The sequence below is a fragment of the Hylobates moloch genome, unplaced genomic scaffold (assembly GCF_009828535.3).
Source record: "Hylobates moloch isolate HMO894 unplaced genomic scaffold, HMol_V3 SCAFFOLD_20, whole genome shotgun sequence".
In the NCBI taxonomy this organism is placed as follows: domain Eukaryota; kingdom Metazoa; phylum Chordata; class Mammalia; order Primates; family Hylobatidae; genus Hylobates; species Hylobates moloch.
The window spans coordinates 3,088,556-3,111,704 of NW_026652295.1; the positions used below are offsets into that span (position 1 = coordinate 3,088,556).

The following is a 23,149-nucleotide window of genomic DNA, read 5'->3' on the forward strand; positions in this document are numbered from 1 at the left end:
TATCTCATGAGAAGAAAGCCACACAGCTGGAGTGAACTCTAGTGCTCCCAGGGGCCTAGAGTTCTGGGGTACACTTAGGGTTCACTTGCAGGTTTAAATGTTATCTAAGAATAACCTAATGCAGAGATGTACACACTGGGGCCACTTTGGTTCTGTTTCACTATCCATCAGTTCCATGCACCAAAAGCTGGCTGCCACTCAGCAGCTCTGAGCCTGGTATGTATCAGTGGACCCCGATTGGGGCTATGGAGTATACTAAACATCGTCACTAAACATTTATATTCTAAACATCAGTCTCAGGCCCTACAGGCTTAAATAATATGCTGCCTATCTGCCAAACCACTGGCTTCCAATGTGGAAGCTGGAGTTCTGCCTAGGAGCCCCACCCAGAGGTCTGAGGGAACTAGGACACTTACTGTTGATGTTGGCGCCTCTTTTTCCACGAATTTGGTCAACTGCCTGAATGGAATGAAGAGAAATCATACCCCGACTCATTAGAGTGATGAAAAATTTCTCAAATTTACCAAAATGCCCCTGATGAGAGGAAACAAGATCAGCCCTGTCCCTCCTCTCACGGAGCTACAATGAAAATAACAGCAATGACTCAGGGGAATCAACCAGTAATAGTAAGGAAAAGGAAGAGAGTGACTCTAGGTTATCATTCATTCTTCACCATTCCCCTTGTGGGCTCATGGAAATGTGATTTGCACACAAATGTCCTCACCAACTCATGGAGACTTTATTCTGATTGATATCAATTCATTAATCAATACCTGTAGGATGTCGTTGAGCAACAGGTTTTGAATCCCACCAACTGTTCCGGCATCCACACCAAATCCATCTGGGTCATGAGGCTTTGTGAGAAATCTCAGCAAATTCCCTCTACTACTCAAAAACACTTATGATATATCTCTAATATGTGGGGATTGGACTAAAAAGTCTAGCCCTCCCAGCTTTAACAATTTAGAATCACATAAGTATATCTATTCTGCAATACTTCTGCACAGATTTTCATCATGTTCCATGAATTCATTCATTCATCAGACTAGTATTTAGATACCCATTCTGTGCCAGGTGCAAATCCAAGCACTGGAGATGGAGTAGAGAGCAAGAACAATAAAGACCCTGCTTTCAAGGTGTTTCCTCTAGAGTGGATGAGTGGTATGTGGAGATACAAATACACAAATAAATGAAGGCATTTTAAGGTAGGGCAGATGCTTTAAAAAAGGCTGGGTGAGTCTAAAGAAATTGTTTGGGTACTGATTAGACTAGCTAGCCTGAGAAAGTTTCACAGGCATCAACTGAACAGAGATCATAGTGACAAGACCTGGCCAGACCTGCAGAGGTCTGGAGGGGAGCATTTCAGGCAGAGGGAAAGGTGAGTACAAAGGAACTAAGAAGCAAGCTGGAGCTGAAAGATCCATCTGGCTGGACACAGTGTAAGATCAAAGGGCCAAACCATGCAGGATAGCATGGGCTGCAGTGAGAAGTTTGGAAGGCACGTTGGAAGCTGTTAGAGGGTGTGGCAAAGACCACTAGTCATCCTCCAAGACCATTCTCCCCTTCCTCCTACAGGCTCACAGCTGTACAAAACAAGATCAAGTTCTCCAGCCACCCTTGCAATTGGGTGTGGATAGGTTGCTGAGATCTGGCCAATGGGATGTGAAAAGTGGTACCCATGACTTCTGAGCAGTGACCTGAAGGGGAAGAAGTGTTCCTTCTTCCTCTTTTCCACTGCTCTGCTGGCTGGATCAGGACAGCAGAAGGGGCCTGGGATTCTCAGTGTCATGGGACTGCCACAGCAGCCCAGGACTGACTATATTGATGATAGAAATAAACCTTGTTTAAATCCCTGTTGTTCTGGTTTTAAGTGCTTTCAGAAATGAAGCTATTGCTAACTATATAGACAGATCGATGCAGGAGAGTAGAAGCTCTGATTCAGGCTGTATGAATATCACCCTAGTTGTAAGTGAAGAATGAGCTGTAGAGGTCTGAGCAGGAAGCAGGAAGATCAGTTAGAAAGCCATTGTGCTTAGTTTTCCAGGCATGAAATGAAAAGGCTTTGCCTCAGGGGGTGGCAGTGGAGATAGTGAGAAATTGAGGGACTCAGAATGTAATTTGGAGGAAGAACTGAGAGGATTTGCTGATCAAGGGAGAGAGAGAAGAAAGGGTGACTCTTACCCATTTTTGGCTTGAGCGACTGCATGGATAATGGTTCCAGAGAGGGATGGCTCTGAGGATGTGGGAGGAAGGAGGGTTCTGTTTTGGCCACACAATCTGAAATGCCTACTGGACATCCAAGTGGAACATCCACAAGGCAGTAGGGTATACGATTTTGGAACTCAAGAGGGAGGTCAAAGTTGGTGATATACACCTGGGAGTCTCCGGCCTATGGAGAGGTGAATTAGTGCCATGTGTCTAGCAGGGCAGACACGCAGAGAGTCTAGATGGAGAAATGTCAAGAGCCCCAGATCCAACCTTTGGAGGGAGGGCAAAGGAAGGGAAAAGCCAAGTGAGTGTGGTGTCATGAAAGCAAAGAAGAGGGTGTGGTCAAGCTGGGTCAGACACTGCTGAGAAGTCGAGTTCAGATAAGCAAAAGAGAAAATGACTAAGCCTGTGGCAGCCTGGAGGCTGTGGGTTATCTTATCAAGGGAATTCCACCCGAGCAGCAGGGATGACGAAAGCCTGAGTGGACTGAGGCAAGGACGGGAAGCAAGGCCCCAGAGACAATGCTTGGGGCTCATGTTTGGAGAAGTTTTGCTGTGAAAGGGAGAAATGATGCTACTGTCTCTAATTCTACTTGCTGCCTGAACTGGGCCTGTCCAATATAATAGCCACGAGCCATATGTGGTAACTTACGTGAATTAAAATGGTTTTAAATGACAAATTCGGTCCCTTAGTCACTCCTGCCACATCTCAAGCACTCAATGGCACACGTGCCTTGTGCTGGACTATCGGGCAGTGCAGGTAGAGAACACTTCCCTTGATGCTGCAGGTTCTCTTGGGCAGCTCTGACCTAAACCCTCCTCTAAGTTCCTCTTTGAAACTGTTGATTATGCTTGGTTTGCCTCGTAGGATGATGTGAGCGGGACAATGGCAGAGGAAAAGCATATTTCCCACTTGATTTTCCTTTTATAACTTAGACATGCGACAACCGTTGCTCCACGCCTTTGTCCAAATTCTTCGGGTTCATGTTTACAAACTGTTTATAATAACTTTCAATGTTTGAAGAGGGCAGCGGTCTGCATAGCTTCTCAGGAGATCATTATTCTCAGGTTTTCAATCATTCCTTCATTGGAGTTACCTCCTCATCCCTCTGAAAAGAGGGTAGGAACGAGGCAATGCCTCTCAGGCCCTGGAGATGGTGTGGCTTCTCCTTGTGCCCTTCCCTCCTCTCCCTGCACTCCACACAGGCACCACGAACGGAAAAGCCAACTGTGCAAACATTCGCTTCTACTGTCACAAGGTGAAGAGGAAAAATGCCAAAAAGGAGAGCTTGGAAACACAGCAGAAGAGCAATGACCCCCTGCAGAGAACATGAAATGAGATCCAGCAGTGACCCCACTAAAGAAACGGAAAATAAGATCCAACCCAGAACTGGTCAGAGAACACCACTGTGCTTTAGGGTAACAATTACAAAGGAAAAGAGGGATCGGGCACTGTAATATCCCAGGACTGCAGCTTGCACTCTCTGGGTGGTGCATTCTGTAATTCAATTAAATCCTTGCAAAGAACGAGATCCATGTATCACAGAGCCATCAGATCCTCCCCCAACAACTCCAGGCACCCATGAAAGTTCTCACAATAATTTCTGTATGTGGTTGGTGGGCTCTAGACTCACAGGACTCAAGAAGCCCAGGTGAAACACAAGAAAACTGAACGATGATTCCAAAGACCATCTTTTCAGTGGCAAAACTGTCAAGAACAGGAATGATTGTGGTAAATTTCACTTATGGGAAATATACATTTGAATGATTAGTTCTCCATTTAACTTTTTCCAGGGGTGCCTACTGCATCAAAGAGGAAATTCTCAGGTTGAATTTGTGAAACTGCACAAACTATGCTGCTTCATGGCAGCCCCTGGAATCAGAAGGGTGTGACCCCCATAGTGATCTCCCCCAAACACAAAGCAAAGCACATCACTTTGTCCCTCAAAAAGCTGGCAGTGGCTCTTCAGGGCCCACAGGGTAAAGACCAGACCCCTTAAGTCTCCACGTCGCTCTGAGGCCTGCCCCGCTCTGGTCTACCTTTGCACAGCCCCCACATGATAATCCCATGTCCTCTGTGGAGAGTCACATCCTGTCTGGCCAGGCTCCCTGGTGACAGGGGCTAAGACTTAGGGAAGGGACTTCATCCTCAGATGCTGGAGAAGGCAGCCAGAGAGTCACAGAGGCAGCCAGACCATGGAGTCATGGGCAGGGGACAGGTCTAAACCACACCGTCAACCCAGTGATGAAAAGCAGGCACCAAGGCGGGCAGGTATGAGGCAGGGAGGACGGGTCACCAAGGTAAGGCTGGCTCCAGATGTGGGCAGGAAGATTGTGGCCATCTCTGGGTGTGTTCTTGGCAGTCTGCAGAAGTTTTAAAATCATATGCTCCCACGTCAGTGAAAATCTTAGTCTTATATTAATACGAGGGTATTCTCAATCATCTGGATGGGACGCCTGTAGCCCAGTGTGAACCTATAATAAGATTTTGGAGCCCACATTTTCATCTGGATTTATACTCACCAAAGGCCACATGTCACCATGATCGGCTGCACAAATGCAGGTCTAACAGGTATGAATAAAGTAGTAGGAGAATCAAGATCTCACATGTGTACGGCAAACCCTACTGAGCCTGAGCGTCAGGCAGGGGACCACAAGGGCTGTGCCCATCCATCTGGCAAAGATCAGCTTCATTAGCAAGAAGAGTAACAGGAAACAGGCAATAACAAATGCTTCCAGTCTCAATGACAGCCATAAATGGACTAAATGCATATTTAATTATTACTTTAAAGTAATGCCACAAATCTAACTTTTTATCTTCAGGAGACAGATAGAGTAGCGCAGCCATCAAGTGACACCCCATTACAGCGAATGACTGAGGCTTGCTCATGGAGCAGGCCAGGGGTGAAATACATAAAGCTTGAGTATTCCATGCCAGCCAAGCCTTAAAATCACTGCCATCTCAGACGGCAAAATTATGCAAAAAGGCAACAGGTACACTGGAATTACCCAAGTCAAAATGCCAAAATAGATTAAATATTAATCTGAATCTGAAGCTACATCTTTCTGCTATTCAACCCAACATGAGTCAGTGGGTAATTCTGTTTCGGGAAAAGACTGTTGTCCATCACACGGAACTCCTGGATTGAAATTATATTATACAGGGTTTGAAACTGTCTGTTGTTAATATTTTGGTTTTATAGTTATTTGGAAGTTACGAGAACTCATGCAAATTCCTTACAAGATGATTGCACACATTTAAATAAGACTATACTAACATATTTCACGTCAAAAAAAGATGGGGCTGTTGGGAACAACACAGCAGTATAAACAGGGCACTAGAGCCAGGCGGACTTGGGACCGGGGAAGTTCTGTTTGTTCCACCTCTTAGTGATACGGAAGGGAAGTGCTAGGAAGGGAAGAGCTGGGTAGAGGAGGGCATGGTCCCTGGCTAGGGCTTCACCCCCACAGACCTAGGTGAGGACAGGCATTTCCTGCCCAAGACCACCCTGGCCTGCCATGCCCCCATCCTGTGCCCTGGAGATGGCCAGGTGCAGTGGCTTATGCCTGTAATCCCAGCACTTTGGGAGGCCAAGGCGGGCAGACAATGAGGTCAAGAGATCGAGACCATCCTGGCCAACATGGTGAATCCCCATCTCTACTAAAAATACAAAAATTAGCTGGGCATCTGTAGTCCCAGCTACTCGGGAGGCTGAGGCAGGAGAATCACTTGAACCCGGGAGGCAGAGGTTGCAGTGTGCCGAGATCAGGCCACTACACTCCAGCGTGGTGACAGAGTGAGACTCCACCTCAAAAACAAAACAAAACAAAACAACACAACAACAACAACAAACCCCAAGACCCTAGCAGGGAGGCACACAGGCAGCTGGACATTGAGAGGAGCACATCAGCAGAGGAACACACAGGCGGCTGGATGTTGAGAGGAATGCCCTGGCAGGCACCGGCATGCACCGAAAGGCTGGCGGGCCATCGACCAGCAGAATGACATGGAATTTGGTGGGGTAGTCGGAGAAGAGTGAGGCTGCCGAGCAGCCTGATTCCAGGGAAAAACCATCTCCCTTCTGGGTCCCCCATCTGCTGACAGCTACTTCCGCTCAATAAAACCTTGCACTCATTCTCCAAACCCAGGTTGATCTGATTCTTCTGGTACACCAAGGCAAGAACCCCAGGATACAGAAAGCCCTCTGTCCTTGCAATAAGGCAGAGGTCTGACTGAGCTAACACAAGCTGCCTTCCGATGGCTAAACTAAAAGAGCACCCTGTCACACACGCCCACTGGGGCTTCAGGAGCTGTAAACATCCACCCATAGACACTGCTGTGGGGTCGGAGCCCCACAGCCTGCCCGCTTTATGCTCCCCTAGAGGTTTGAGCAGTGGGGCACTGGAGGAGTGACCCACTCCCCCATCCCACACCCTGCCAGGGGAACAAGGGAACTTTTCCCATTTGATTAGTATGTAGCCTTAGGCAAGTTACCTTCTCTAAGCCTCAGGTTTCCATTTGTGAAATGAGTGCTCATATCACAGAATTACTAGGTGGATTAAATAGTTCCATAGCACTCAGCAGTGAAAAAGTTCACCTTTGCACAGTCCCCACATGACAATTCCATGTCACCTATGGAGAGTCACATCCTGGCTGGCCAGGGTCCCTGGCGAGAGAGCCTCAGGGAAGATGCAGTGTACAAGCTCAGTAAGTGTTATCTCTGGCTTAAAGGCATCTCTAGCAAATTAGACAAGGTCCAGGAATTAGAAGTCTCAGTTTCCTTAACTGTAAAATAGGGCTATTTGTGGGAGCTACTTTACACGGTTACTGTGAAATTTACATCTCTCTCTATATATTTGTGTATATGTAGATATGTATAATCAGCATAGTTTCTGAACTTAGAAAATGCTTAATAAATAGCTTATTATCATTGTTTTCAAGGCACTATCATGATAGCCTCAATCCCTTTTTACTCCCTAATATGAAAACAGTGCTCAGCTATACAGCGCCGTGCTACATACATGCGCACATGCTGGGGTGTGCCAAAAGGGAGGTCTCAAGCCAAGATTCATTGCAGCTACTAGATGTCTAACTCTTACACTCCAGGGCTGTATATGGTTCTTTCTAAAAAGAGGTAAGGCAATGACATAATGAGATATGAGACACAAGCATGCTCCAAGCACTGAGGTCAGCCCAACGGGGAGCAAATGACCAAGAATGGGGGGCCCTGGGGCCTCCCAGCAAGCACTTCTCACGCTGTGAGGGTAGTCACATGCCCCCACCCTAACACAAAGCAACCAGTACTATTTACCAAAGAGGAGAAATCATATTTTCCCTTGCATTCTTCTCCATCTCAGAGTCCTTGTCCACCCTGGGAGCCTTGCACACTTAGCAATGCCAGTTTGACATATTAAACTGATGCCAAGGAAGAAATAGTGAAAAACTCTAAGTCCCACAGAACTTAGCAAAATTTATTTAAAACTGATATGGATGGGGAAATGAACTAGAACTAAATAGCTCTTAATTCCTAACCCTGCCCCCAACCCTGACAATCTGACTTTAGTTTGGAGGGAGTTCTGAGCCTTTTCCCAGAACTCATACAAAGCAAATAACAAGCAAGACATGCTTTCAAAAGGCAGAGGTTAGAAAGGACACAAGCACCTTTCAGCCAGCAAACAGGGGCAGGCAGAGCCAACTCTGGTTGGATACAAAGCACTCTTTTTTTTTTTTTTTTTTTTTTTAACAAGAATCATCAAAAGCCCTGTGGAAGGAAAAACAAAAAGAAAATAACAGCCCTTAATCAGAGACCCATTTTCTGGTCTCGGTGTTCTGTGCAGGAGGTTCAGAGGCCCTCTGAGCTGTCCCACTCTGTCACCTGGGAACACTGCCCTGAAGTGGAGGCCCTTCAGCTTTGCCCAAGAGAATCTCACCCCAGCTGCAACCTTCCCTGCCTCCTCAGGCTCCTTGACGTTGGTTTCTACTGGGGTAGAGATCTTAGCTTTAAAAACACCCAGGACTAGATGTGGTGGCTCATACCTGTAATCCCAGCACTTTGGGAGGCTGAGATGGGAGAATTGCTTTATCCAGGAGTTGAAGACCAGCCTGAGTAACATCGTGAGACCTCATCTCTACAAAAAATTTAACAAGTAGCCGGGCACGGTAGTGCATGCCTGTGGTCTCTGATACTCAGGAGGCTGAGACGGGAAGATCCTTTGAGGCCAGGAGGTCGAGACTTCAGTCAGCTGTGACCGCACCACTGCACTCCAGCCTGGGCAACAGAGCAAGACTCTGACTCTTAAAAATAAAATAAAATAATAAAACCAAAAAACCGAAAAACACTCAGAAGGCCCCTGAGTCTGACTTCACCATTTAGAGAATTGCCAGCAAGGCCCTGCTTCCAGAGTCTGGGCCAGTGGGAGCTGGGTTCCTACAGGCCTGGCGGCTGGACTTGGGAGGTTGTTCACCATGCAGAGGAAACGCCTCTTCAGAGGAGACCACAAACTCACATCATAAAATGTGCAAAACAAGGCACTGCCCATCATTTCACCCCAAACATTTGCTAAGTCTTACATGGATTCTGGGCCAGCAATTGGAATGTGGTTCCTGAATGGTTTTTCTCCCAGAAGGGCCATTTGAAATTACAATAAAAAATGAACCATGTGTTATTCAAAGTCATGCCCTTCCTCAAGCGGCCATTCATGTCCATCCTGAAAACACACATTCTCACACAGCCACGTCGCAAACAGGAACTGCCATCCGCCCCTCCAGAAGGAAGGCAGTGAAACCTTATGGCAGAACATGGCAAACCACAGGGCCAAGCCTACAGCTGTGGTACAGATAATGAGCAATGTCTTGAGTTAATATTTAACAATATGAACAAAATGTTTACAGGCGTTTTTAGGGATTAATACAAGGAAGGGAAAGGGAGAGGTTGCATACAGATAAGATAAATCCTGAAAATGAGTACCACTATTCTATTTCTTCGCTGGGTTTTCTTACCAATTAATGAAGCATTCTGTGAGTGACAGATACTCAGGGAGTCAATAGAAGAGCCCTAGGAATGATCTGTCCAGGAGAATTTTTTCTTGAGTTTATTGTCCTCTCTTACCCCTAAAGTGGTTAAGACTTTCAAAATGCAATATATGATTGCATTTATTTTTCTGAGATGGAGTTTTGCTCTTGTTGCCCAGGCTGGAGTGCAATGGCACAATCTCAGCTCACTGCAACCTCTGCCTCCCAGGTTCAAGTGATTCTCCTGCCTCAGCCTCCCAAGTAGTTGGGATTACAGGCATGCACCACCACACCTGGCTAATTTTTTGCATTTAGTAGAGATGGGGTTTCACCATGTTGGTCAGGCTGGTCTCAAACTCCTGACCTCAAGTGATCCACCTGCCTCGGCCTCCTAAGGTGCTGGGATTACAGGCGTGAGCCACCATGCCCGGCCTATGACTGCATTTTTTTTTTTTTTTTTGAGACGGAGTCTCGCTCTGTTGCCCAGGCTGGAGTGCAGTGGCGCCACCTCGGCTCACTGCAAACTCCGCTCCCGGGTTCACGCCATTTTCCTGCCTCAGCCTCCCGAGTAGCTGGGACTACAGGCGCCTGCCACCGCGCCTGGCTAATTTTTTGTATTTTTAGTAGAGATGGGGTTTCACCGTGTTAGCCAGGATGGTCTTGATCTCCTGACCTCATGATCCGCCCGCCTCGGCCTCCCAAAGTGCTGGCATTACAGGCGTGAGCCACTGCGCCCAGCCAGACTGCATTTTAAAATGAATTTTAAAAGCTCTGAATGGATGCTATAAGAGAGGTAATTTATTAAGCTGGCCACTGGAAAAACAATTATGAAGCAGATTCTTGCCCCCACCCACCAGTTATTCTGCTATTTGAAGCTACTAGACAGCCACAGTCCAAAGTTCCCAAGCTTGCTGCGAGCCCCCAGATTCCCTCACATGAGTGGGCCTCGAGGAAGAGGAAAGGACCGATTATTCCAGACAGCACTGGTGCTTGCACTAGGATGGTGGCAATCACGTCACAAACATGCAGATGTCCACCAACACTTCCCTGGAACTTCATGGTTTTACAGATGACAATCATGTTCATCCTGTCAGCCACCTGCCCAGTCTTTCCTAAGTGAGGAAACTGACTTTGAGTAGTCAGTCAGCTACCTTGTTAAAGGTCACAACTGGCAAGTGGGGGGCTTGGCTTCCAATCCTTGGATTCCACCCAAGCATCTTCTCAACTGCTTCCGTGTGATCACACACACGTGTGTGCACTTGGGTGTGTGCTGAGAAAGAGGGTGGAGATATGGCAAGTCTTCACACACTGCCTTTCAGTATGGACATTGGAACATCAGAACAAAACTGCATCTCTAACTCAACTCAATTGTATTAAATGTAACTGAATATCCAGTTATTGAGTCATGGGAATATCATGTTTCAGGTGACTTTAAGCAAAAATAGCCATTACTGACTTGCCTTCCAATTCAGTTTTTTTCTGCTCAATAATCATGAGCAGATCTACCACTCTAAAAAATCTACCACTCTAAAAAAAATCATTTTCTTGCACAACAATGGAAATATATCACTAAATTGTGCACACTTAAAAATGGCTGCAATGGGCCAGGCATGGTGGCTCATGCCTGTAATCCCAGCACTGCAGAAGGCCAAGGTGGATGGATCACTTGAGGTCAGGTGTTTGAGACCAGCCTGGCCAACGTGGCAAAACCCCGTCTCTACTAAAAATACAAAAATTAGCTGGGCATGGTGGCTCCTGTAGTCCCAGTCACTTGGGAGGCTGAGGCAGGAGAATCGCTTGAACCTGGGAGATGCAGGTTGTAGTGAGCCAAGATTGTGCCGCTGCTTTCTAGCCTGGGCAACAGAGTGAGATTCCATCTCAAAACAAAAACAAAAACAAAAAAACAAAAAACAAAACAAAAAAAAGCTGAAATGGTAAACCGTATGTAATGTATATTTTACCACAGTAAAAAAAAATGTAACTTTCTTTCTAAAATACTTGGTGTAGGACAAGACAGTGTTTCTCTGGGGTATACATAAATTAAAACCTATGCTCGAAATAATTCACATTACATTAATCACTACATTTCCTCAGTCATTGAGGCTGTGATTCTGCCTCCTCAGTGTCTCTCCTGCCCCATGGCCATGGCCCTCATTCAGGCTCTTCTTCCTCCCTCATTCAGGCTCTTCTTCCTCCCTCATTCAGGCTCATCTTCCTCACCTCGATACCACAGCGGCCTCCCAGCTCCTAGCTTGGCCTTCTTTTCCTCTTCGGCCTGCTCACACTGCAGCCTGAGACATTCCTCCAAAACATTCATCTAAAGGCTTGTCTTTCTCAATTGAGGTCCTTCAGCGGCCTGCCACTACCTTAAGGTCATGGAGGATAGGTCTGTGTGTGTTCTTCCATCCTCCTTCCTTGGCTTTGTTAGTCATAATTTAGATTCCAGCCAACCCCAATTACCCACACTACCCAGAGTGCACTAGGCCCCAGCCAACCCCAATCATCCACGCTATCCAGAGTGCACTAGGCCCCAGCCAACCCCAATCATCCACACTACCCAGAGTGCACTAGGCCCCAGCCAACCCCAATCATCCACGTCCAGCCAACCCCAATCCACATACCAGAGTGATGCCCCACCAACCCCAATCATCCATACACTGCACTTGGCCCCAGCCACCAATCATCCAATTTCCAGGTGATAGGCCACCCACCCCAATCACCACATTCCCAGGTGATAGGGCCCCACCCCAATCATCCATGTATCCAGGTGAAAGTCCAGCCAACCTCAATCACCCACATTACCCAGAGTGCACTAGGCTCCAGCCAACCTCAATCACCCACATTACCCAGAGTGCACTAGGCTCTTCCAGGATCTAAGCATCCACTGCAAATAGCAAACACCTATTCTCCCTGACCCCACAGAACTCACAGCTCAGGAGTCTCCTCTGGTGCTCACTGTCCCAGCAGGGTGTGCCTCTGCCTCTTCACTCACTAAACTCTGAGTGTGCTAGAAGGCAGGAACACGTATTTGCCTCTACGTCCTCAACACTCAACAATGGCGAGGGTTTAGTATGTAATCAAGGAACCAACTGTCCATCCCCTGACACCCGACAGGTCCTCACATATTCATGGAGCAAACGAGCAAAGGAGAAAATTGTGCTTCCAGGCATGTCATGAAAAACTAAAACTTAAACTCTTTGTAGCAGAGCCTATCTGGCAGGATGCGCTGATTTGAGAAACAGTTGTTGACAACAAACTTTCATGGCTCTGCACCATTTGAGTTATATTTCTCTCTGTGCTCTCAGCCAAGAGTCTGTCTTTTCACTAACAGCAAGTCTTGGCAAACGAGTAACGATTTTGCTTCCCACTAGATACGTTTCGATGTTTTCAAGAAGCCTAATGTTTTGTTGTTGTTTTTTTTTTTTTACTTGTTTTCAAGGTGACTGATTTATTTCCTCTTTTAATTTGCTTTTAAGAACATAAAACAAAACAAAGTCAGCCCAATATTGCTGTCTTACATTACTGAACAATCTTTTCTGGTCGACTCAGCTTTTAGCTTCAGGTCCCATCCTGTCTGTCCAGGTGTAAAAAAAAAAAAAAAAAAAAAAAAAAAACTCCCAGGGAGTGTAATAGGATTCCAGCCAGCAAACATGTGGTAAGAGAGGCGAATGGAGCAAGCAGGAAAGGATCTCCCAGCAGGGGCCAGCAAGGGCAAGGTTGTTGACATGAGGGCAGGGTCTGGAACCCTGGGGAAAGGGAAGCTGTTAACCATTAATCTTACCCTATCACAGCATCTCTTCCCAGCTCACCTTTGTAGATCTGCACTGGTGCAGCAGCCACACAGCAAGGAAGGATGGAAGTCCAACAACTCTAGTTACTAGTGTGGACTTGAGACTGGCACATCTAGGGAGGTAAGAGGAAGCACCCCTGATTTCACTGCCCCCACTCCCACCCCAAGAAATCTTCAACAATGAAGGAGGCTAATGGCTAAGAATTCAAAAGCCACAGAATTCTACAACTGGAAGTTATGTTGAAGCTCAACAGTTTTCCATTTGTTTTGTTTTCCATTCGTTTTCTCCACAGGTTATTCCAGGAAGGGATCGCACAGCTACACAAAACTTGGTTTAAATCTCATCCCCTTACTTTATAGAGCGGGAGACACAAGCTCAGAGAGATCTCACAATCTGTCACGGTCACTGTCAGTCAACTGTGGAGTCTGCAATCCAACTCAGATCTCCTGATTTTCAGATCTTTTCAGTTCCCCTTTTAGAGTAGTGAACAGCTTTGTTTCAAATGAAGCACAGACACACTACTAAAATTCCAGTCTGGAAAAAACCTAGTCCGTAAGGTTTTGATGCACAGTTTGGGAACAGCCTCCCTGGCGTGGAAAAGCATCCAAATACTCTAATTTTAAAATGCCCAGATATCTCCGAATATTTGCTACTATTTTCCTCTGATTTGGACATAGATCTACCTTCACCAAATTCAAAACACCAAAAGATATACGCACTGGAAAGCCTATCTGTACATTTAGGCAATAGCTACATGTTTTCTTGCACAGACTTCTGGACAGAAGACTGGGCAGATGGGTCTCAGTGATGCCACTGGCCGCTTATTCTTTCTCTGTCCTCATATTTCCATTTTTAATATGCAGGTGAGATGATATATCCTTACATGCCCTAGAGACATTTGCATTTTTTCCAGAGAAATGTCTATAGAAAGAAAAGTCCAGGGTTTGGCTAACATATAGGTAGAGATAGAGAGAAAGGCCTGAGCAAATTTTTATTTGAAGGACTGGCACAACTTTGAGAAAAATCAGTCTCCAGCGGCATGTTGTGGCTCCCTGCTGGACGGCTCACCCCTCCAGGCTCCGACCCACGACCAGCGGCCCTGCCTAACTGGTCACCACAGCATCCTCGCCTTCCCGGGGGTTGGAACTGCCTCACCAGACGCTTCTATTCTTACTTACCCTGCAGTGAGGCCAGAAGCTCTGACTGCTCAGAGGTGGGATAGGGAAGACAGTGGGGTACAGAGCAAATGCCCTGTTATTTTTTGCTTAGAAATTTACTCCTTTGCTTTTCGCCGTTTGCCAGCAGGGTTAGTAATGTGTTTCCAGTGAGGAAAATGACTGATGGAGAGACCTCAATCTGCTCCGACTTCCCGGTTGTGCCCATCTGAACCTCAGTAAAACCAAAATTCCTTTGAAGCTTAAAAAAAAAAAAAAAAAATTTGTCGGGCGGGGTGTGGTGGCGGGCGCCTGTAATCCTAGCTACCCAGGAGGGTGAGGCAGGAGAATCACTTGAACCCAGGAGGCGGAGGTTGTAGCGAGCTGAGATGGCACCACTGCACACCAGCCCAGGCGACAGTGCAAGACTCTGTCTCAAAAAAAAAAAAAAAAATTTGTCAAAGGCCTTCGGTAAACTCTGACTCATTTCCTTGGTGGAAAAAGCCTTGTGAGTGGAGTTGGTCCCACCGGGAGAAGGGCTTTTCGCCCTGAGAACTTGCTGCTACTGGAAAGGCCCACGTATCTGAAGATGGGGAAACCGGGTGGAGAGAAAGAGATGACCGAGCACATATTCATGTGAAACTTTCCCTTCACCCAAATGCAGAGCAAATGTTTGCTCCCCAGAAGCCCACAAGGTAGCTGAAGCCATTTCTAGTTGACATCGGCAGTCTCCATTCTCTTCATTCCACACTTTGACAACTCACTCTGTGGAGCCATTTGGCTCAGTCAATTTTTTTTTTATTTATATAGCATAGTGCTGACGCTTAACGATCCTGTTGACTGAAATACGTTGCAAGGAATATTAGTTCAGGGAAATATCAAAGTGTAAAAATATATGGGATAGTGAGAAAGAAAAAGCCATGCAACACCAGCACATTAGAAATTACTCAATCACTTCTGTGTCTGAAACCATTAGTGTCATGTGAAAAAGGGACCAGCAGCCCGCCCAGAGCAAACTCAAACTCTGAGTCTATTACCAGTTAAGTCAAGACTTGGCTTCTATTTTTGCAAAGTAATCAGTGACTGAGTCAGCTGTGAAATTTCTGGTTGCTCCTTGATCTTGTGTAACGTTTATCCAAGTATTTAGGCTGTCTGGCTTGAAGGAGGGTTATTATAATAAGAACATCTTTAGAGACTTTTTCAAGAAAATTGTTCATTGTTGGGGGAAAAAAACCCTTCATTTGCCCACAGGAACTAAGGTTTGGTCTTTCTGTCAGCAAAAGGTATTGTTCATTATTTCAAACTGGGAAAGTGTAGCTGGGGGAGGCAGTTAGAAGTGGAGCGGGAAAAGGCAGAGATCAAGTTAGAAGAGACATTTTTAAACAGTATTTCTATTTAAAAAAATTCCCTCCCACAGGACTTACTACAACCAATATCAAATCAACTTAAAAAACCATCATCTCTCATGGCTCCATTTGAAGAAAGACATACCCTTTGCAGTGCTATATGACCTTGTCTGTGATATTATGGATCCTGGTTAGGAAAAGGATTCATACCCCAACAAATCACATCCGCCTATGCTGAGAAGTATCCATTTCTTCAGGCTGAAAATAAGACCTGCATTTTCATAAACAAATAGGAAAATGTGATCTGTTGCTTCTTTTCTTGGTCTGTGCCCCTTGCCTTGCTAAGTCAGTTTTTCGACTGCCTGTGTGTGTGTGTGTGTGTGTGTGTGTGTGTGTGCGCGCGTGTGTGTGTGTGTATGTGTGTCCAGAGGCCACTGATCCAGCCCAAGTGTATTTAGAAATTAATTCAGTGTCTCACAAAGGTCTTACAGGCCACTACTGTGCTGGGGAAATCCATTGAGCTTGGCTTGTTCTCTCTTGCTCTTGCCAATGTGCACTCTGCTTCCATGCAAACACTCCTTAGGAAGATGCCAGTAATCTCTATTTTATGTACTAATTACACAACCACATCTCCCTTTGGCGACTTGAGGGAAACAAACATGTACAGTGTAGAGTATTTAACTGGAATGTACTTTAGAAAAACTCCAAAGCAGAAAAAAAACCTTCAGCAGCCTTGCAAATAAAGCAGAAAACTTCCACAAGTCAGCAGCATTTCTCAAAATGAAGAGTCCACCCTTACGGCAAGCCACATAAGAAACTAAAACTGCAAAAATCATTACTTTCCCTACTTACATTGCCAAGCACCTGCAAGACTAAAAAAAGAATGCTATCCAGTTCTGTTCTGAGAAAGCACAGGCCTTTCCAGCAGATACATTAAGTGAGATAAAAACCTTATGGTTGGAGGAAGAAAAGACGTTGGGGCCATTACAAATCTAACTTCCAAACAATCAATGCCCCAAAGTTTTAAACTTCCCTTTAGAGTCAAGAAGTACTTCAACCCTGTGACCTGGCTTATCAATAATTTTCTTCAAGTAAAACAAATTTCCAAGCATTACCTAGGCATAAATACTACTGTATATAAAATGCTGGCAAGTACATTAATATGGATATTCAGTGACTCTGCTTTATTGACTCAGCTTTATTGACTGAGAGTTGCTGTCTTAACTTCTTGTCACCAGCCTCTGGCTTCTCCCAACACTGCCACGTGTGGAGAGACATGGGTCACGCCAACCGTATCCTATCCCAATCCCACCTGTCCATTATGACTATTTCCTTTTTAAATTCTCCCTTTATTTCCTGTTGATTCTTCTCTCAGAAGCTTTGCTCTTTTGCCATCTCTCAACCAACTCTCCTAAATTTTCATTGTTTAAATATTATCTCAACAAACTCTGAGTCATCATTCCCAGCCCTTTGGTTTAGTTTAGTTGTATAACCCCAAATACTTTATTAGGTCTAACAGTGGGTCAATCACTTGTTGATCCTTGGGACATTTTCACTGCAATGGCATTTGTCATGATGTTTATTTAATTTGTGGTCCCAATCTAAGAAAACATGACCATTTATTTATGCCCTGCTTTACTGCAGAAAAAAAACCTAAGGCTGCTTATACTAACAAGATACACACAAAATAACACAAATTATGGAGGAAGAAAAATGGGACAAAGCAGACATTAAAGTAGGGAAGCTAAGATGAAACTAGGAGACAGGTCAGAATTTAAAGCTTGTGTTACCAGGCCCACACACAAATATTTACATCAGTGGTTGAAAAATTATGGCCCACTGGCCAAATTTGGCCCACCATCTGTTTCTGTAAATAAAGTTTTATTAGAACACAGCCACATCTGCTCATTTACATATTCTTTATGGCTGCTTTCAGGCTACAATGGCAGAGTTGAGTAACTGCGACAGACCATATGGCCTGCAAAGCCTGAAAAACTTCCCACATGGAAAAAGTTTGCTAATGCCTGGGTTATATGATTCTGCGCCTAGGAGACTGGAGTGAAGCAATCTCCTAGGGTAAGTACTTTCTTTGAATGGTTCTGAAGTGGAAGAGAACTTTCTGCTATAAAGAGCTCACTATGTAATCTAATGAAAACACATCTTCAACATAATATTTTGTAGTAAATATAGCAATTGGCTTCAGAGGTCAACGGCATGATGTCACAGTGCAAGTCAGTAAAACAATTCCATGAATATGTGAGGTAGAAGCAATGCCATTCAGGTACAATTCACTCCTGGTCTGGCTTCATTCATGGATAGTCTCTCCAGATGGCAAATGCCAGTTACACAGGTAGCCCTTCCCTCCTCCTTCCTTGACACTTGCAGACATGGCTAATGGATCAAGGTGTTCTCTTCTGCTGAGCCCCAAAGTCTCCTCAGAAGTATTCTCCCCATGCTCTGGCAGCTTCAGCCAGTCATTAGTAGTTGGCATGCAAGATAAAACCAATACACCATCTTTACAGTAAGGCAATTTTCCATGAACACTCTCTGGCCTGGGGGTGGTGAGGCTGAGGTTATATTCTCTGCAGAGCTCCTGAAGCGCAGCTATTCCATTTTGTCCCAGTGCAGAGCTGTCCCCTTTTATGGCCATCCACGTGAGAGGACTGGATTGCCCTCCCCCTGTGAGAATGGAAGCCTGGCAAGGACGGCTGCCTGGAGCCAGGCTCCCAGTGCACTTGCACACATGTAGGCCAAGGGATTGCCTGAGGGCAGGACCAGGAGGCTTCTCCAGAGAAGTGCTCAGACCTGTTCCTCTGCACAGACTGTCAGGGGTCAGGGCCATAGACAATGGCACAGGCATTTTGCCTGGGGAAGTTCAAGCCCAATACTCACGTCATTTATTCAAAGAAACGAAGTCCCCAAACACCATCCCCCAGGCCCACTGATCTTGTCATGCATATCTTCCTAAACAACTTCCCAAGAGACAAGGGTTCTATGATAAATGCAAGTAAACTGCAAAAGGTGACTTCTAAGAAACTACTGTTCAGTTAAACATTGATGACAAAATGGCCAACTATGGATCTAGAAGAATATACCGGTAGCCTTTTTCTGTGTCTGCTCCTTCCTGTGACAATAAAACTATGTCCTGAATTGATTATATTTCTAGTAGAACAGAAATTTTAGCTATCTAAAAGAAGTCTTTAATATGCAAATTTAAGAGAATTAGAACTATTCTTATTTTGTCACACTGGAAATTGCTACTTAATCTATACCTGACTCCTATGCATGTGGTCAAAGAAAGAGAAAAAGACAAAATACATGGTAAACCTTACAGTATTCCCAATAGATCTTTCCGCAAAGTGACTAAAAAGTATAAAGCCAGTAAATAGGTAAAATAACCATGCCTAAAACTCTTCTTCTCCTTATGGGTGTGTGGTTGTGTTCTAGCAAACACCACCTACAAATAAGTGAAACCTAACTATATTCACCAGCGTTAATACAGCCAACAGACAAGATAGATCAATGAAAGAAATGTCTCACCCTCCTAAAAAGACCAAATTCTACCAAACGTTGTCATTTACTTTTCCAGTACCAATGCTTAGGTCTCAGTTCCAGACCACTTAAGGTCACATCTGTGGACATGAGAATGTGGAAAATTTGGATTGTGTGTGGATACCCAATCAAGCACCAGATAGAAGCATACAGGATGTCAATGCAGAAAATTCTGGAGAAAACCCAAAGTCTCTCCATATCAGGAAAGAACCGATCGCCACTCCTCCAAGCAATTACGCAACCTCCCGTGTCCTTTGATGTGCACTGAGCCCGAGCTGGAGATCAGGATTGAGTGAAATGTTTCACGGCATCACCTGAAAAGCCTCTTTCACAACACTTGAGGCCTTTAATGTTTGTGTTTCCACAAAACTGCCAGCCCAAACGAGCAGCATGCATAGTATCTTTCCCAGAACCTCCCAGGCAACAGTACTTTTGCTAAATTCTTTCAAGACTAGTCGTGAAGGCTCCTACTTACGTAATGCATACAAGGTGAGAATTATTCCAGCCAGGCAAAATCCTTCAAAGAACCTGAGTGTGCTGAACATTGTCACATTCACTGACAGTGCCACGGTCAGTCCAAAGATCAGAATGAAGATGATGGAACACAGCAGCACAGGCCGCCGGCCGACCCTGCAGATGGAGAGGGAAGAAGTTAGGGATCATCGTGAAACAAGACAATAGGGAAAAAGTTAGGGATCATTGTGAAACAAGACAATAGGGGAAAAGTTAGGGATCATTGTGAAACAAGACAATAGGGAAAAAGTTAGGGATCATTGTGAAACAAGACAACAGGGGAAAAGTTAGGGATCATTGTGAAACAAGACAATAGCGAAAAAGTTAGGGATCATTGTGAAACAAGACAATGACGCTAGATGCTGAAACCCGGTGTCCAGCAGGCACTCAACCTATGTTGAATGAGTACTGGGCAAAAAGTCCTGTGCCATCTATATCCACTTCACTAGATCCTAGACTACTAGGGTTAGAAAGGGAGACTTAGCCCAACCCGCTAATTCTCAAGATAAAGGAGCAGGGATCAACCAATTACAGAGAAGAGAATTCAGACTTGAGCCCAATTCCTGTTGCTGAGTCTATTTCTGAGTGTATAGTGATATAATTCAAGGCAAGAGGAACAAAATTAATAATTCTCCAAACAGGAACCTTGATACACCCAGCATAAAAAGTCTTGAGAAATCGTTGACCTTTGGGATTGAATCAAAAGTCAACATGGTCACCAAGCAAAGCGGCTTTGTTTCCTCTCCCCAGGTTGTTAACTAAGTCAGATACCTGATCCTACACACAGCCTATCGGAGCCAGGGCCAAGCCATCTGTCAATTTGTTTCAGCTACACGACAAGAAGTAATTTTTAAGGGATCACACACTAAAGTAAGACAGCTTGAACTTTAAATGCCCAGTGTTCTGATAGTGAGCTGACAGTGCAGCCCCTCGGCTGCACTGAGAGGCAGGGAGCCCAGGCTGTGACGATTCTCTGTAAAGGGCCACAGATACCCTCAATTCGTGGGTTCTGGAGCTGGCCAGTTTCAGATCAGTGACCACTAGGGGGCGATGTGCTTCTAGAGTGCCTGGGAGGACAGCAGAGGGTGGTCCACAAGAATGGGAAAGTCACCAGTTCCTGTGGCCCCATGCTAACTTTCCATCTCTCCTTCATTAACCGATTAGAAATAAAATGGCAACAATAACTCTCCATCAAACATGATTGGCTTGGTCTACAGGATAACTCAGAGAAATGGGGGCAGAGTGGATGCTATTTGCCAGGAGAAAAAAGAGGGAAAAATCCAGATCTAGTGTCCCCAGTACCATAAAGGGTAGCTGAGGGGCTCGAACTGTCCTAGACGTGTTTATTACAAGGCATCTACATGCAAGTAAAATGCCCATAAAAGAAAAATATACAGAAACAGAAAGTCGGTTTGTGGTTGTCCAGGACTGGGGGGTGATGTTTCCATCATCCTTCCAGGGGATGGGAATGTTTTAAATTCAGAGTGTGGTGATGGTTGTACAACTCTGCAAATATACTAAAACTCATTCAATTGTGCACTTAAAATGGGTGGGTTTTATGGGATGCAAAGTATATGTCAATAAAACTTAAAAAAAAAAAAAAAGTAAGGCATGGCCTTACCCTATAGAGAGAGATGTAATTTTAAGAAAATACTGGGAAAGGAAAAACAGGATGAAATTACACTCAGAACTTTTAGTTCTAACCGTTCCCATCAGTCACTTTGGTTTAGTGAAACAAGGCCAAGGCTAGGAGTTCAATGTAAGTCAATAACCACACCTAGAGATTTTAGCCATTACTTTCCCTTGTCCACTGCTGGAATCAGGAAGCCTTTACCAGCAAAAACTGTGTAGCTGACTTTGTCCAAATCTAACTCATTTACAAAAATAAATTTAAAATACAGCTTTAGTCATTCTCCTAAAATGAAGAAAAATGAACTAACTCTAACATGTTGCATTACCCTTGACTTCCCTGGTCTGTGAAATGGGGACAAGCATCCCACGCTGTGGAGTGTTGAGATCCTTCACTAGGGGGGATGATGGGCACAGATGCAATGCCGGCACAAAGGAAATAATGAAATGTTGTAGTGCTCATTCCTTCCTGCATTTCTACGTTCCTGACGCCTACCAAACATGGTGTGCTCTGTTTTGATATTTTAGAAAAGATGTTTGATTTTTTTTTTTTGAGACGGAGTCTCGCTCTGTCGCCCAGGCTGGAGTGCAGTGGCGCAATCTCGGCTCACTGCAAGCTCCGCCTCCCGGGTTCACGCCATTCTCCTGCCTCAGCCTCTCTGAGTAGCTAGGACTACAGGAGCCCGCCACCACGCCCGGCTAATTTTTTTTTTGTATTTTTAGTAGAGACAGGGTTTCACCGTGGTCTCAATCTCCTGACCTCGTGATCCGCCCGCCTCGGCCTCCCAAAGTGCTGGGATTACAAGCGTGAGCCACCGCGCCCGGCCAGATGTTTGATTTTTTTAAGCGTGTAGCAACCATTCTAAGTCCCTGCCTCCAAAAAATGGTTGCTAAAATCAACAAGTAAAACTTATCAAGGTCTACAGGGCAAACACGGTCTTTGAAGTCAGAGTGTATTGGTTCTGAATCCAGGATCACCACTTCTGAACTGTGTGATCTTGAGTAAGGCCAGGCTTGTTCAAATGAGCCTGGAGTTCCCTTTGGTAAGGGCCAATTAATGTCTGCTTCATAATGTTGTCGACAGGAGTGGATATGAACAAATGCCTCAGCAAGCGTTCAATACATGTTAGTTACAAGCATGGATGGTTTTCCTAGAAACTGGCTCCCAGGGCAGAACCCTCTCAGAGAGGACTGATAAAGCCACAGTCCTTGTCTGTAATGCAGAGGACTTTATCACTTAGAATCTGTGGTGGGCAGAACAATGGTCCTCAAATATGTCCATGTCCTAATCCTCAGAACCTGTGAGTATTTTACCTTTCATGGCAAAAGGAATTCTGAGGCTGAGATTAAGGTTGAGGACCCTGACATGAGGTGACTTTCCAGGTAGGTCCAATCTAATGACAAGGAAAACTCCCCTGGCTCCAGGGAACCTGCGAGGTAGTGGCGTGAGAAGGACTGGACTTGACATTGCTGGCTCTGAAGATGGAGGATGGGGCCACGGGCCATGGAATGCAGGTGGCCTTTAGAAGCTAGAAAAAGCAGGGAAGCAGATTATCTCCTGGGTCTTGCAAAAAGGAACGGGGCCCTGCTGACACCCTGACTTTAGACCAGGGAGACCTTTGTTGGACTTGTGAACTGCAGAACTGTAAGATCATTCATTTGGGTTTTGGAAGCTGCCAAGCATGTAGTAACTTGTAACAGCAACCATAGAGAACTGACACAGGGTCTCAGCAGGAAACAGAGGTCCCACTCAAATGAAGTGACTGGAGGAGATTTTAATAAAGGGATTATTTACAGAAGAGTGAACAAGCTGAGAGGGAACCCACAAGAGATGGTGTTTGACCTTGCGGCTCTTGACAGCAGGAAGTAGGGGAAGGACGGTCCTGGTCCCAGAGAGAAAGAGGTGCTGTGTGGAAGTCATGGACAGGAGGTGGCTGGCCCCTCC

General features: G+C 45.3%; 1 protein-coding gene across 3 annotated transcripts in view; it reads right to left on the reverse strand.

The window, feature by feature from the left end:
- The window catches only part of SLC22A23 (solute carrier family 22 member 23), a 185,730-nt gene that overhangs the window by 120,582 nt on the left and 41,999 nt on the right, over positions 1–23,149 (reverse strand). For all 3 annotated transcript variants that reach the window (XM_058432132.1, XM_032140432.2, XM_032140431.2), the window contains one exon: positions 19,538–19,692. In XM_058432132.1, the coding sequence (XP_058288115.1) occupies positions 19,538–19,692 (155 nt within the window). The remainder of the gene's footprint in view (positions 1–19,537; positions 19,693–23,149) is intronic.